General features: G+C 42.5%; 1 protein-coding gene across 1 annotated transcript in view; it reads left to right on the top strand.

The window, feature by feature from the left end:
- The window catches only part of ZPLD1 (zona pellucida like domain containing 1), a 40,678-nt gene extending 27,900 nt beyond the window's left edge, over positions 1-12,778 (top strand). Inside the window, exons 6-10 of the mRNA XM_054974862.1 lie at positions 845-925; positions 2,875-3,046; positions 5,316-5,424; positions 6,119-6,148; positions 12,600-12,778. Coding sequence (XP_054830837.1) covers positions 845-925; positions 2,875-3,046; positions 5,316-5,424; positions 6,119-6,148; positions 12,600-12,778 — 571 coding nt within the window. The remainder of the gene's footprint in view (positions 1-844; positions 926-2,874; positions 3,047-5,315; positions 5,425-6,118; positions 6,149-12,599) is intronic.
- The last annotated feature ends 3,595 nt before the right edge of the window (positions 12,779-16,373 follow it).

Raw genomic sequence — 16,373 nt, 5'->3', positions numbered from 1 at the left:
AAGGAATAGACAGTAATTTAGGAATCTGAAGAACTCTGGGAGCCCAAAGAGGAAGGATGTGAATGGACTGAGCAGAATCTCACCTATTTATCAGCCAGATCTTTGACTGTAGGCCCCTAATAATATCTCAGAGTCTATTTATGCATTTGGCAGTAAGCAATGTTCGGCATATCTAAAGCTTCTGTTTGCTGATCATTATTCAGAGCATGAATCCTGAGCCAATAATTCTTAGATAATGGATTTGGACTTTGGACTCATCAGTTAGTCATCATGTTACTAAAGAAAGGATGCTAAGGTTGAAATAATTTATGAAATAATAAGGAATGAGACTTCCAGTCCAGTGTACAGGACTTGCTGTTTGTGCATCCCATCCAACAGCAAAATTATAGGTACAATCAGTTGAAAAAACTGGGGTTATTCTCCTTGGTTATCCATTAGTGACCCAATAACACAAGATGTAGGTGCCTCTATTTTTTTTTAAAGGATGGGAGTTCTGGCTAATGATCTCATGGAGTCTGAAAAAACTAATGAAATGACAGCAAATCAATGGTAAATATAGCACTTTTGTGCTTTGTGACTATATCATCTACACCACTTAACAGACGTCAAGACTATAACTCCACACGAGTTATATTGTAACTATCATTCAGTATCATACATAATGTAGCACTGAAAAGCCAAATTGCTTCAATGAAAGACAGGAATTTTGTTCATCTATTGAATCATAATAGATGATAACAGCACATATTAAAGTTATCAACCAGCACTTTCAATACATACATCTGAACATACTTAATCTCAAGTAATGATGGTTTTTAACAGTTAATTATCTTTCATTGCACAGATGGAATGTTTTGATGGACTACTGCTATACTACACCATCTGGAAATCCAAATGATGATCTGCGTTATGATCTCTTTTTTAGGTAGGCATTTTCAAAATACAGGATTTTTTTCTGCCATACTTGTGTTGGATCGACATAACATTTGTGCACTATTTTAAAAAATAAGCTTAAAAGCTTTTTTTAGTTGCATTTAGTTTACATGTGTGAAAATAGGTACTGAGCCTAACAAGCCCCTAACAAAAGCATCAATCACTCTGATATTGGTGCAAAATATACACGTAAATAATTCAGCCTTTAGCAGAAGCTATTCTACACAACTCCTTCAATAAATATATACTAAGGATATTGTCTTTAGTGCATTTGTTTTGAAATGAGGATCCATGCTGCTGACAACCCACCTCCTCAAGGTGAATGTTCATACCCTGAGGTAGCTTGGGCATCTGTATCACCCTGTCAAGTCAAAAGCAGTCCACACTTCAGATGCAGATATCTAGTAAAAACATGTCATAAAAATGAATGTTTGATTTACATTGGCTTGGTTCAATTATAATGCCATTTTGATGCTATATGAATGAGCATTTAAAGGATCACTTGCATGATCTCTGTGGTCCTTTGCAGTACTTATTTTGGGGTTTGTAGCAAATCATAAATTCCGTTTACATCCTGACCATGCTTTGAATTTACTCCACAGTCCAGGATTCCAACCTGGGGACAAACTGTAGTTTGGAATTCTGGTTTGCAGGGTAAGTGCAAAGTGGCTTACCGCTTTGTTTTAAGAACCAGCAGTGGCTTATCACAAGCGGCATGTGAGGGGAGAAAGAGGGATTGCACAAGTGATCCATTCCCAACACTGCTACTCTAAGCAGAACAAACTCTTTTAAATCCATTGAAGTCAGTAAACTTAGAGGAGTATAAGTAACTCTGTGTAGGGTCAAACTGCAAGACTCCTTCACTGCTTATTTATGAAGCTCCAAACCATGGTTTCACATTCTGAAGATCTAAATAAATATCATGTAGTATCCATCAATCAGCCTGTCCCCATACCAGTGATCTGTATAATAAGGAATGATATGTAACTCCTATTTATGTTGTTCTAAACACTGCTGCATTGGCATTTTAGCACCATGCTGAGAGCAACTGATGCTGATGGGGAAATGCTGAAGATCTGGAGGCTGGTATATGAAGTAAATGCAGTCTGAACTGCCATCATGGAGAAAAAGATACCCCTGGGCAGTAAATGACAAGTAAATTGGCCTATGGGCTTGTTTTAATAGAGGAACATCTTATGAAGTTTACTGTTACCCTCACATTTTTGCAAGGTTTAATCTATGCATGAGTCTAAATAAATACCCATATGGAACATTTACTAGAAATAAAAACATTTTACTAGAAAAAAGTCCTAATGAATTTACTGGGATTCGGGCTAAACATATTTAGTTTCTTACTTTTGATGCTAATTAACACTTGCTTCCATTGCTGCAAAACACTTTGGAAACAAATGGTGCTTGGTGACTACTAATGGACATGAAATGGCAACTACACTAATTCATGACAGAAACAAGAGAACAATTCCAAAAACTGCAGCAGCAGACTAGTTTGGGCAGCAGAACTAGATGACAGAAGGATAGATAATAGGAACAGGAATCAAAAGCCAAGGCAAAAGTCTTAAACTGTTCCTCAGGCATATAGTAGACAGTGACAAGGAAATAGAATTATTTATGGGCAACAGTAGAAGATGAAGAGTAGGTGGAGGGAGAGAGAGTAGAGGTCAAAAGAAGATAATCAGCATTCCCAGGCACTGAGCAAGTTTTGCCCGAGAGAAAAATGAAGCACAGTGGCAAGGCAAATTGGCACTGAAACTGGCAGTTCAAGCCTGGCAGTTCTGAACATGTTTGTGCATTTCTTATATGGCATTTACTGTTTTCCTTTGAGAAAAGGGAAAATCTGAATGTTTTGCTCACTTTCTCTACTCTTCTGGAACCAGAAAACGTGGTACATACAGTTACATCAGTTTCAATCTTTTCCTTCAGCTGTGACAAGGACCCTCAGACAACTATAATTGAAAACGGCAAGAGTCAGATGGGCCGGTTTTCCTTTGAGGTGTTCCGCTTCGTGAAGCACAAGAATCAGAAAATGTCCACAGTTTTTCTTCATTGTGTGACAAAGCTGTGCAGAGCAGATGACTGCCCTTTTCTTGCTCCTGTAGGTTTTGGAGTGTTTTGGTAATGCTACATTCAGAGCTAAATGTATTTGAATTCAGTGAAAACATGAATCAGAAATTGAGTCACTCACCACTAATGTGCAATGCCATTCCTGCTATGGCCACAAGATGTGTAGTATAATAATATGGAGGACAGAATGAGTTAACATAATCCAGTGAACTTGGAATTAAGTTTTGAGAATCTTATTGTGGTGTTTTCCCCATTGCCAGTGTATTTAATTGCCCTAAGAGAAGCGTCCATTGATCATTCATGCTTATACCTTTATATAGTTAATCATGTGATAACTGCAGTTATAATTAAGAGAATCACTGTAGGTAACAGGTTTGCTTTTTTACCAGGTTTCTGGTGAACAAAGCTGTATCTGCAGCGAGATCAACTGATGAAGGAGGAGACAACATCTGATTCCAAAATTCTGATGATAAAGTATTACAGGATCAAATATATTATGGCCTGGATAGCATACTGAATATGGAAAAGGCAGATTTCCCCAGTTTAATTTCTTCATTGTTTTGGAAGTTCACTCTGGATTGTATTCTTTCTCCTAAATTATTTTAATTAACTTTGTATTTTTTAATTAAAAGCTGCCACATGCAGTTTCTTGCAATTTTAACTTCTCTGAGATCATTTGAGTTTTTTTTCCACTCAGGTACACACTGATCAACTATTGCAAAAAAGCAAACTTGATATGATAATAAATATGCTTGGTATTTTATTGGTATAAGTTTGTGGCACTGCACATAGGTAAAACACCACTGAAACGAGAAACTTGATATAACTAATCACATACAAACATACAAACTTGCAGCAAGCCAGATGTGCACAATTTTCTGTACAAAATTCAGAAATAAAAATATAGCAACAGAGGATTCTTGCATCAGTTACAGTTAGCAAGCAAGATCAGGCAACTCCAAATCCAAGGAGAAATTTGGCTGTAGAGAATTTACAGCAGCGTTGCTATATTCAAAGTAAATAAACTCTGTGTATGAAAGGATGCAAACAGGTACAAATGGCATTATAATGGTTGTTGTGGATTTTCCGGGCTGTATAGCTGTGGTCTTGGCATTGTAGTTTCTGACGTTTCACCAGCAGCTGTGGCTGGCATCTTCAGAGGTGTAGCACCAAAAGACAGATCTCTCTCAGTGTCACAGTGTAGAGAAGATGTTGGCAGGTAGTTTATATCTACTCAAGAAAGTGGATTTGGGCTGAGTCATCCTGTAGGAGTTTTCCAGGGTGTTGAATGCTAATGGAGGGAGGCGTCACTGTATCCTGAGGAGGTTCTTTTGCATATGGATTGGTGCTTGATATGCTAATCTTCTCTGCAGGGCTGTTGTGGGATATGGAGTATTTCGTTAGCCTGGTGTTTTGCAGGGCTGGAAGCCATGCTCGATTCATTCTTAAAGTCTCTTCTTTCCTATTGAAATTGTGTTTATGCTTATGAATTTCAATGGCTTCCCTGTGCAATCTGACAAAGTAGTTGGAAGTGTTGTCAAGTATTTTAGTGTCCTGGAATAGGATACTGTGTCCTGTTTGAGTTAGGCTATGTTCAGCCACTGCTTTTTCATAAGCTTTTTCATAAGCTTTCATAAGCACAGCCTACAAACAGCATTCAGACCCACCAGAAAAATACAACAGATGCTACGTTCAGCAAAAGACAGTAGAGACCCCCCTCACCTCTGCAGGAGTATACCGTATACCCTGCAGCTGTGGACAAGTTTACATCGGGACCACAAAGCGTAGCATCCAGACAAGAATAAAAGAACATGAAAGACACTGCAGACTTGGCCATCCTGAAAAATCAGCAGTGGCTGAACATAGCCTCCCTCCATTAGCATTCCACACCCTGGGAAACTCCTACAGGATGACTCAGCCCAAACCCACTTTCCTGAGTAGATATAAATTACCTGCCAACATCTTCTCCACACTGTGACACTGAGAGATCTCTGTCTTTTGGTGCTACACCTCTGAAGATGCCAGCCACAGCTGCTGGCGAAATGTCAGGAACTACAATGCCAAGACCACAGCTATACAGCCCAGAAAATCCACTACAACCATCATTCTCTGGCCGTGAAAGCCTTCGACAATATAATGGCATTATACTTAATAAATCAGTAGTTTTACAGCAAGTAAGTTCCTGCATACAATTAGTTAAATAAAAATGTAGCAGAACTTTAAATATACCTTGTATTCTGTATAGAAGGAAAACAGCCCTTTACACTCTAAAATCATGACTGTTTTGATTGACCCTTCAGATCTGCAGTAACAGAAGAAGAAGAGATGCTGCAATGAGAACCACTTGGAATCCACAGAGCACTTCTGGAAGTGCTATCATCTCTGCTGGCCCCATCATTACAAGGACTGGTAGGAATGATGATTAGGCTTTCTCATACATTACATGGTTTCAAAACCTTGTTGTTAAGGGGCAGTTCCCAGTACCAGACTGCATGCTACTGCTGGTGATTAATCATGTGGTTTTCTCCATGCAACTACTAAATCTGAAAAAGAATCAGGGTTCCCAGCTGCACCAAGGCAGCCTTACATGTGCATAGATTCTGTTCTGATCTTCAAATCAAAGTCTAAATGAGGACAGTGTGTGTTATCTCTCCTTCACATATTGAATTAGTATTTGAACAGAGCTAAAGTGCCTGTCAATCACTGTTAAAAAAGGAACTGAGAATTTAGTCTGTGTTTTGGAGGCAATTGCAAATTGATCCCATACTCCAAAGCAAAGAAGAGGAGACAAGATAAGATGTAGACTAGTGTAAAGGGAGAAGCAAGGGTATGGAGGAGGCTATTGCATGCCCTATTTTGGTATTTAAAAAAATATAGCAAATGTTTTAAAAAGGAATAATGATAACATGAAACTATTCTTAACAACAATATCATGACCAATTGTCCTATAAATCCATTTCTTATAATTAATATTCTGAGTCTAACCAATATACTGACAGTGACTAACAAGCAATTTAGAAACAGCTGGTGTGTTTTAAAATATCACAGATTTTATTTGAACAGAAAGAAGCTACAGAAGTATCTTTTTTTATATTTTATGCAGATGAGACTCCAACTAATAATTCACAGCTTGGTAAGTTGTACCAATAACTGAGAACGGCTTTTAAAAACAGGAGGATTTGACTTTTACAGTAATGAATAAGAGAATTCCATGTATTTAATCAGTTGTGTTGTGGTATGTTCTGTATTAATTTAAACTGAAAACATATTGATTGTAAATGAAGCACATGGTTAATCTCGAGCATTCAATTCAGCTCATATTGCTGGCTAAGTGCTTAGCTCTTTCCCTTTAAAATGGATTTAACATTGAAAGAAGCCAATAGCCATCCTGGTTATATTATTGTAAGTGGTTCTTCCTAGTTTCCTTATAAAGCTATAACACAAAGAATGACTTGGAATGTGGATATTATTAAGAGAGAAATAATAATAACTGAGCTCGTATATCACTCTTCTACACTGGTTATTGCCCCACTCAAAGTGGGGAACAAAGTTAGTGTTATTATTATTCTTACAATACAGCTGGGGAGCTGGGGCTGAGAGGAGCTGCTTACCCAAAGCCACCTACTGAGCTCATGGCATAGTGGGATTAGAAGCAGCAGTGGGATTTGAACCAGCAGAGTGCTGATTCACAGTTCAACAACTACAGCAGTAAATACTGTCCAGCCTAGCCTCATTGATTGCATTTGAAAACAATTAAGTACTTGCAACCCCAGCTGGAATGAAGAGACAGACACAGGCTTGGAACTAAAGGGCCATTTATTAACATGACCATAAACATAAACCATAGCAAAGGCTAACTAAGCGGTACAGGTCAAGCCACAGGGTCATCCCTGGACCTCTGCCTTCACCTGTCTGGGCAAGCCCCACAGCCCCGGGTGTAGGCCATCCCTCGAATGGCTGCAACCCAGCTGGCCAGGCAAATGGATCCCCCCATCAAGCATCTAATGCCTCAGCCATACAGCTAGAGGGAAGGCCTTGTCCCTGGGGATCCCCACAGGTGTCTGTCCATGTTATAGTAGCCGCATTGCTACCATACCAAGAATACCGCACTGTTGGCAGACTCTGTTCCTCACCCAAGGGTGCTCACCGGCCTGCACCCTATTCCCAAAACTCTCCTGCCACCACAACGGTCAAGCCTCTGCTTAGACCCTCATGCCCCACAGGTGGCTTAAAGCCCTTGCTGCAGGTCATCGAGAAAAATTTATTGCCCTCCGTCGACAGGTGTATACCGTTGCCTTGGTAGAGGTCGGCAAATTTGGCCCTAATTCTTGGGTGTGGTAAATAAATTCCCAAGCCATCCCCCAGGGTTTTTTAATGGCATGATTAGCCTTACGCCGAGCCCCTTTGATTGCCCTAGGATCTAAGACTTCCCGCCAAACCTGTCTTAGCAGCATCTCAGACCAAAATATAAGCACGCCTGGCTATTGGCTGCTTATAACCTGCAGGTCTTCAGCTACCTGTAGTGACAGGGCCTTTCCCTGCACTAAGCCCAAGTCATTACCACCGAGGTGGATGACCAAAATATGTGGGGGAAGACCCATCCTTTCCCTAAACAAAAATGGCAGTAGGGCCGGCCACCAAAGGCCACGCCATCCCTGCCCCTCAACAGTGGCCACAACCCTCAAGCCCAGCTGGGATCCAACTGGCATTCCCCTGGCTCAGTAGGCTGCCCAGAACACCATGCCATGTCCAAAAATCAGGATTCTCTTTTTTCCTTGGCCCGACACTGCACCAAAGGAAAGAGTGATTAGTATGATCACTTAAAACTGAGGCAGGGGCGGATGTAAGTCCTAAATGCACTCGACCTTCACCTGCTCACATGCTGAATCACCTGGTGAGGATACCCCATGGCTGCTGCCATAGAGGCAGCCCCAATCCTAAAGGAATGAGTGCCGAATTTGACCCCAGACAAACCAATTCTCTTAAGGTCCCTCTCTGTAACAGCCCCAAACTGATACTTAGTTAATGGGGTGTGATTTTCATGGCAGAACAACACGCCGTGGCCTTCCCCACGGAGCCCCACATATTCCTTAAGGGCCCTAATGAGGCAAGGCTCCCGATCCTCACAGGGGCCTATGGAAAAGTAGTTTCCTGCTGCCGCTGGTCAGTCTTGGGCCACCGAATCCTAATGGAAACCTTATCCCCCACAAATTTGATATCTTGTGCTGCCAAAGCCCATCCAGACGCATCCCTACGTGATTGAGACACCAGCTCACTGAACCAAAGTGGCCCAAAGAATGCCATCAAAGAAGCAGCAGAAAAAGCTTCCTTTCATACTTAGAGAAACAAACTCCCCCCCGCCCCAGGCAGCCCCCAAGCCACTTAAAACCAATGGGGAGATGGGGGGTGCCTAAGATCACCATGCACCCCAGCTTCCCGGGCCCATCCTTCTAACATTTTACGGACCCTAAAATCACCCGTGTCTTCTGGTAGGCCACACACTTTGCTCGCAAAGGCCAAGGTGGCCACCTGTCCCCTCATGGACCTAACTGAAAGAACCTACCACACAAAAGTGCATAAGGTGTTCAGGTGGAATAGGCCATAACTGTTGAAGCCCAGCCGCCTTTCCGAACCCATTAAGCTGCCCCACCACACAGTCATAGGCCCTGCATGTGCTGGGGGCTATGGAAAGTTGGATCACCCTGTTCACATATGCTGTCAAACTGCATTTGAGTTGGCTGCCGATTGGCCCAAGGGGCAAGCTGCGAGAATTGTTCCATCTATTGGTGAGACAAAACATCTGCCACACCATTGTTAACTCCCAGAACATGTCTGGCTCTAAATAAAATGTTTAATTGGAGGCATTATAGGGTGAAGGCATGCACCAGCCTCATCACCCTAGGGGATTTAGATGATAAAGAATTGACCACATACACCACTTCTAAGTTGTCACACCAGAAGTGGACCGAGTGGTTGGCCAACTCCGTCCCCCAAAGCCACATAGCCACCAATAAGGGAAAAAATTCCAAGAACAGAAGGTCTTTGGACAATCCCCGTGTCATCCAATCCGCAGGCCATTGGTCAGCATATCAGTGGCCCCGAAAGTAAACTCCAAATCCTATAGCCCCTGAGGCATCAGAAGTGACCAAGCATGCCAGACCTCTAGGTCTTCATGCATGCCCCTACCGATCCTCAAACGATGATGGGGCAACCATAAGGTCCCCCTGGCATCACACGGCTGTCTGAGGAAGGCCCTACCTGGGGTGACCACCTTACAGGCAAAATTTAAATGGCCAACTAACTGCTGGAGTTCCAGAAGGGAGACTTTACCCTTACTCCTACCATCTAACCAGGTTCCTAAGTCCTCCACATTTTCAAGGGGCAACCGTAAGGTTTGCTGTCCCGTGTCCAATTCAATGCCCAAAAATGTTAATACTATGGAAGGATCTTCCATTTTCTCATGCCACAAAGGAACCTCCAGTTTCTCGGCCAACAGAGATCCTCTGGAATGCTGTCATTCACTGAGCATCCTTGAGGAAAAGATAAGTAGTGTATAAGACAGAATTCACCAGGCACCTTTAGGAACCACCCCCAAAGCAGAAACCCTCAAGGAAGGCTCCAGAGGGGCATCAAAAGGCCCCCAAACCCTACCCTCAGTGCATTCCTTCAGGGTTTTAGTCTGGACCACCTCTTCCATGCCAGCCACTAATCAAAGGTTGGCTGCCATGAAAGGTGTCCTAGGGCCCTGAAAGGGGATCCAGAAGCCAAATTTAAACCCAAAAAGTTAATATGTGGTGTCATGACGCCTTGGGTAAGCTTGTAGCAAGTGCTCAAGTACCCTCAGCTATACTGGGCTGGGCCCCTTTTCCAGCTGACTACTGATCTCCTCCACCACTGGAGCGTCTACTGCCCTGCTTGGCCATGGGGCAAGCTGCATACAGGTGTGCACCAGCACAGGAAGGGCACTCATGCTTGTATTTACAGGCCTTCCTGTTGCACACTCCCTTGGACGTAAAGCCCCAAAAAGCAGCCGGAATTGAACCTGCTGTCCCGCAGGAGTGCGGGTACCTGATGCTTGTGAAGCCTGGAAAATCAGGTGACCACTGTCTGACCTATCACCTAGATTAGATTTAGCAGGAGCCATCACCTGTAGCCACAGCTGCTAGTGGATTTGGTCTCATGGACGGCTTGGGTTCAAGGCTGCCCATATGCGAAATTCTTCATCATACCGCAGCCAAGATGCCCCTTCAAAATCAGTGTATCCTCTGTAAATGATGTTCATGGACTGGAAGAGGGGGAGAGCCCTCCAGGGCTCCACCCTCTCCAATACCCCTGCATAATTAAGAAAGCTGGGCAACCATTGGGACCAAGTCTGGTCAATCCATCTCTGCCTAATCTTTTCCTTGTCCCTCTCATCCAGATTGTCTTTATCCTTCTTCTCCAGCTCCCTGAAGAGAAGGGTGAAGACATCCACACATTCCCCTTTTATTATCTTGTCCCGGGTGGTCTGTGTTAAGTGATCCCCAGGGGCAATGCTGTGTCCCCAAACAGCAATGCCCTATATGGAACCATGCCATACACGAGGGAACCATAAGGAACTGGGTCCCATTGAGGGCCATAACTATAAGGCCACCCTACTCCAGAAAAAGGGTAGGCCTGGCTAACCCCACTGTTACAACCCTCTTGGGCAGGTGTGACCTGGGCATGTGGATGACTCAGAGATCTAGTGATGAAACCAGGCCAAGCAAGTAGACACTCCAAAAGCCAACTCTATATGGGAGATGAGAATGAAGATATAGAAGCTGCAGACCCAGCGGCAGCTGGTTGACCCCCTCAACATGACTGGATTATAGCAGCCTAGGCCAGACCTGCTACCAGCCGTCAATTGTGCAAATCTGGTAGAAAGATCAGATCACATCTTAGACTACTGTGCCCTGTGTGAAAGCTTTGCAGGTTTCAGCAGGTGCAATAACACAGCATTCTATTAGATGGTGTGAGTGACATGAGTGACAAAAATTAAAAACAACCCTTTCGGCCTACAAATGCTGCAAAATTGAGCAAGGGAAGGGGGGCAGGTGGTTTAACCAGCCATGACCCTGGGACTGTAGATCCTTGCTAAGCCAGTAGCAATAATCTGTGAAGCAAGCCACCCTTCAGATGACTGCCTAGATGGGAGGGAGGAGGGCTACCAGTATCCAGCCTGCTAGATCAGTAGCAATAAAGTATGAATTAATCCACCCCTCAGATGGCTGCAACTCTCCCCTGTGGCCTATAGCAAAGCCTATTGCTGCTGCTGCTGGCTGCAGGGGCTGGGCCTAACCCTGCTTCAGCCCTTCCAACTGATAGAAACAGATAGCCCAGTATTTCCTTCATCCCTTTGGCTTCTATATCATCCTCAAAGAATGAGTCTGCAGGTAGCTGCACAAGCCCCACCAAAATGACTGCTATGCCAGTAAGCAAGAGGCAAATCAGACCACACAAATGCCACACTCAAAATGGCTGCTCTTGGAGCTGTGCATATTGTAGATGTCTTCACAACATGGCTGTACTGCCATGAGACTAAGGTCACTGGTTGCTACTCTCAAAATGGCTGCACCCAACTGAATAAACTGCCAAGCCCTCCTGCAAAATGGCCCCTGCTGCCTGAAGGCTGAGGCAGAGCTATTGCTGCTAGAAATACTCCCTTCTAAGTAAGTGTAAACAGTGAGGGGGGGGCCTAGATGGGAGGGAGGAGAGCTACCAGTATCCAGCCTGCTAGATCAGTAACAATAAAGTATGAATTAATCCACCCCTCAGATGGCTGCAACTCTCCCATGTGGCCTATAGCAAAGCCTATTGCTGCTGCTGCTGGCCACAGGTACTCTCTCCCAACAAAGTAAAACAGTGTTGCAGAAAGAGGAGCCTAGGTAGGCCAGAGGCCTGCAAGGGCTGGGTATAACCCTGCTTTTATTTTTTATTTTTTTTAATTGTATTTATATTCCGCCCTCCCCGCAAGCAGGCTCAGGGCGGATAACAACTTTAGCCCTCCTGACTGAAAGACAACAGGCCCCAAATGTAAATATGAAAAAGTCTCTGCCAAACCAGTGAGCCTGGCACTGGGCCCTGGCTCTCCTCTTGAAGTTTGAAGGTAGCAAGCAGGGGGATATCACAGCTTCTCCAGGGCAGATACTACTGCCTAACCCTGAGGGCCTTCAGTAAAACCAGCCTCAGAGGAGCTCAGCTGAGAAAGCTTGAGATGTGCTCTGCTCAGGTCGGGCGCACGAAGCAACTGTGGCCGGGGAAAGTGGAGCTATCTGTAAAAGGCTCTTGGCTCCCCCTCCCCCGACCAAAGCCCCATATGCCTAGGAAGGGAGCCTGTCTCTCCCTCCAGGCGGGGTTGCAAAGGCCAGCTCCCGGCTTATGTGGCTACGCTGCAGCCGGGTGAGCCGAATTCTTAACCTCTTAACAGTGAAAAAGATTGGGGCTTTTATGTAAATAAATCTGTGTTTATGTAAATAAATCTGTATTTAAATTTAAATGTCTAGATGGTTCCTGGTGCTTGTAAAACAGTAACATTTTCCTCTTTAATTCTTATTCCTTTGCAGCTGGTCCAAATGGATTTGCTTTTCAAATGAATTCAGTCACCAGTGCCCTGATTTCAGGAGTAGTGATTCTGGGAATAATGAGCATCGTTTTTTTCACATTCTCCCTCACCCTCCTCCACAGGAAGTGGTCTGGCAGTAGCCCAGTTCTGAATGGTATACAAAACCCAGTCTTCAACTAGAAAGAAAAATCTTTTGGACTTTCTCTGTGAGATTGTCATGGAATATTTCCTTTGAAATGGCACCGTCAGCATTTTGCGTCTTTCAAATTTAATCTTTCCCTACTTGTAGAATGTATATGTTATTGTATAGATAATAAGAAGTAAAACAGTTATTATTTTAATTTCTGTATGTGTGTGATCAGGATATTTGACACTGTGTCTGTGATATTATTGACAACCCCAAATGCTTTCAAAGCTTTGAAGGCTTATGGCAAAAACACCTCCTCCAAATTTGTTCATATTAAATAAATATGAGTGCCAGGTAATATGCAATACTTTGGAAAGAACAAGCTTTGTTTTTATATTGCTGAAGGCTTTCATAGCCAGAGAACGATGGTTGTTGTGGATTTTCCGGGCTGTATAGCTGTGGTCTTGGCATTGTAGTTCCTGACGCCAGCAGCTGTGGCTGGCATCTGCTGGTGAAACGTCAGGAACTACAATGCCAAGACCACAGCTATACAGCCCGGAAAATCCACAACAACCAAGCTTTGTTTTTGTTTCTATTTTTATCTACAAAAATATAAATTTTATACCAAACCTTTGTATAAAAATATAGCACTTAGAGAATATAGTTATCATTTCTGCCAGCCCATGAAAGGAAACTATAGACTTTAAAATAATAAGTGATTGTGATTTTATTTTATTTGGCAGTGAGATGAAATGTTGTGGTGGGCTGGATTCTGCTTTGTATTATGTGACTTTCCACTGTACACAGAAATGACAAGAATGGATGCATGACTTGTTCCTATAAAGCCAGAATCTTTAATAATGAATGTTTAACGCTGAGCTAAACCTACTCACTGTTTTAAAGAAAGCGCCCTTACCCCTTTTAATGTATTTTTGGCAAAATGTTAATTTATTCATTTGCTTTGTTCTTTACAATTTCCCTTAGCAAGTGCAATATTTACGCACCATCGTATTCACTACATGGTCCCTGATTGGCTGGAATCACCTGTATGATTAATTCACGAAGCATTGCCCTCACTCTGAACTGACTTCGTTTGTTTTCCGTGATTTTAGCATACAGCAAATTCTGATCAGCTGTCTAACATTATGACATAATCATGTTCATTATGTGGCCCCTAATTGGCTGGAATCTAGTAATCCAAGAAGAAGAAATAATAATGCTGAAGCTGAAGCAGCTCAATGGAGGAAAAGTGAATATTTTCATAGTCGGCATTGCTTTGGAAGTATTTTTTTATTTCTCCAAATAGCTGTTTTCAGCCCTAAAATGTAAACAGAGAGATATTCAACACATTCCTATGCAAATTCACATTTTATTTACAAAATTTGTCAAATTCCTTCTGTTGACTGATTTCTATTAGGACACGCAATTGATCAAAAATCCAATTTTGTCTAAACGTTACTCATTTCAATTTCTATTAAAGGTTCTATTAAATATCTTTAAAATGCTTTGAACAGGAAAGTAACAAGTTTGTCAATTCTTGGTAGATCTTAGCCAAATTCAATAAATACCAGTCTGCTTAGTTCTAATACTGACTTGTAGTATGAAGAAGAATAGATGTTCATCAAGATTCTAGCAACCTCTCTTATTAAGAGAATTGACAAAGGAAAGGCTGAGAGAAGAGAAAGCAAAATATACTAAGGGGCTTTGTAAAAGTTCATGAGAATTCAGGGAGACTAGCAGCTTAATCCTAACTATGATTATATACAGGCAGAAGTAATTTCCACTGAGCTCAATGGGGCAGGCTTCTGCTAAGGACTCTGAAAATCACTGTAGAATTCCCTTTATTAAAACAACCCTTTGCATTAAAAATAAAGGGTGTTCTTTATAGAAGGGGAACAATTCATTTACAGACTGCAGAGCAATGGTTATAATCGTGGAGTATGTTAAAGCTTAGGAGGAACAGGCATAAGTCACTAAAAGTCAAGAATCTACCTGCTATGAACCTATCTATTTTCTTATTAAAGTGCCTACAACTACAGATGGGCTTGAACAGCAATACGAACTCAAAAAACCCACAAACAGCCCAATCTGCTGTTTGCAAACAAGCTGTTCATGAGGCCCCATTCTAAACAACAGGTGGTAGTTGCAAGCCTCGTTCATTGTTGTTCGTTGTTGTTCGTCAAGCCAGACAGTCTGGCACCTGCAATCAATTCCCTTGGCAACTTAGGCAGGGATTGTCTGAACTCTGTCTGAACTCCTGCTGTTGCCCTGGAAACCCCAATCTAAGCCCAATTTAGCTTGATAGGCAGGTCTTCCTTCCAAGTGTGGACTAGAGCTCCAAATTTGTTACAAGAGGAAAAGACCAGAGGAGAGGGGGACTCCTAGCTCTGGCTTTCAGGGAATGGTGTGGTAGGATCTTGATGGCTGGAGGAGAGCCTGCTGGCCTCCACAAACAAGGAACAATGAACATGTTCGTGAACAGGATCATGTTCATCAATGTTCGTTGTTTGTTGTTCATGGATGGCAACGAAAAACAAACACCATGTTCGGGGTTTTTTTCTGTTCGTACCCATGTCTACCTACAACTAGCATGATTTAGAGAGGGTCTAGTATGTTTACAATAATGGTGACCATCCAGGGCTATATTTGTATCTTCATTGTCCAGTTGTCAAGTGGACACTGTTTCCAGTAAGTCCCTGCTAAACCAAAAAAATTGAAAGTGCAGCAGTTTCTCCACTTGTTTTTCTTAGCCCCTTCCTCTGCTCTTCTCCCTCACGATTGTAGGTGAGGGAGGAGACTGACACAAGAACTAGTGGTATAGTCACAGCTGTCTTGTCCTGATTCAGTAGCCCATACAGGCGAATCTCTGAGTTGGGACCTGACAACCTTGACCAACTTTTAAAGATGGTGGACTCCCTATCTTTCTTCAGAACTGAGGCACTTAAAGATCACTTATCACTTTATATTCTGAGGTAAATTGTGACCCATGTCTATAATTCAAAGTTGCTTTTCTTTCTTTTCCTGCCTATGGTCAGCAATATTATTTTGTCTTTTATGACTATGAGATTGTCACTGCATGGGGGAAAGAGACCTGCTTGAGAAGAACAGGGCAAGTATCTTGTTAGCACACATTGACTCACACCTTTTGCTCAAGTGGAAATAGAGTTGAATGACTTTGTTTCTTTAACTAGGTATTTAAATATAGCAGTTTAGATGTATCAGTGCAGCTCATCGTCTTACTGACAATAAGTGAGGCTGCATGATGCAGACTATAGAAAAATATAGTTTGGATGCTAACTTTATCAGCATTTTGGGCCTATATCCAGTATTAAATTGAACAAACTGAATTCCAGTGCAGCTGCACATTGTACATGCTTGAAACAATTCCTTCATGTAATTTTTCAGGATCTTGTGGGTTTTGTGTCTATATTTTCTGTGTGAACTTACACAAATGGTTTATTATCAGGGCTATTTGAATATCATGACTGAAAATATACTTATAAACTGTTACATCGCTTCATTCTGGCCTTCAACGTGGTCTGTCAAGGTCTGTTCATAAAATATCCTGCCTCCCGTAGTGTTGGATCTCTTACAAAAAAACATTGTGCATGGTTTTCCCAGTCTTAATACCTCAGAACATTTTTTTGC

The sequence above is a fragment of the Eublepharis macularius genome, chromosome 3, assembly GCF_028583425.1.
Source record: "Eublepharis macularius isolate TG4126 chromosome 3, MPM_Emac_v1.0, whole genome shotgun sequence".
NCBI classification, from domain to species: domain Eukaryota; kingdom Metazoa; phylum Chordata; class Lepidosauria; order Squamata; family Eublepharidae; genus Eublepharis; species Eublepharis macularius.
The sequence above is the reverse complement of the archived record's forward strand: the minus strand, read 5'-3'. Positions and strand labels throughout refer to the sequence as shown.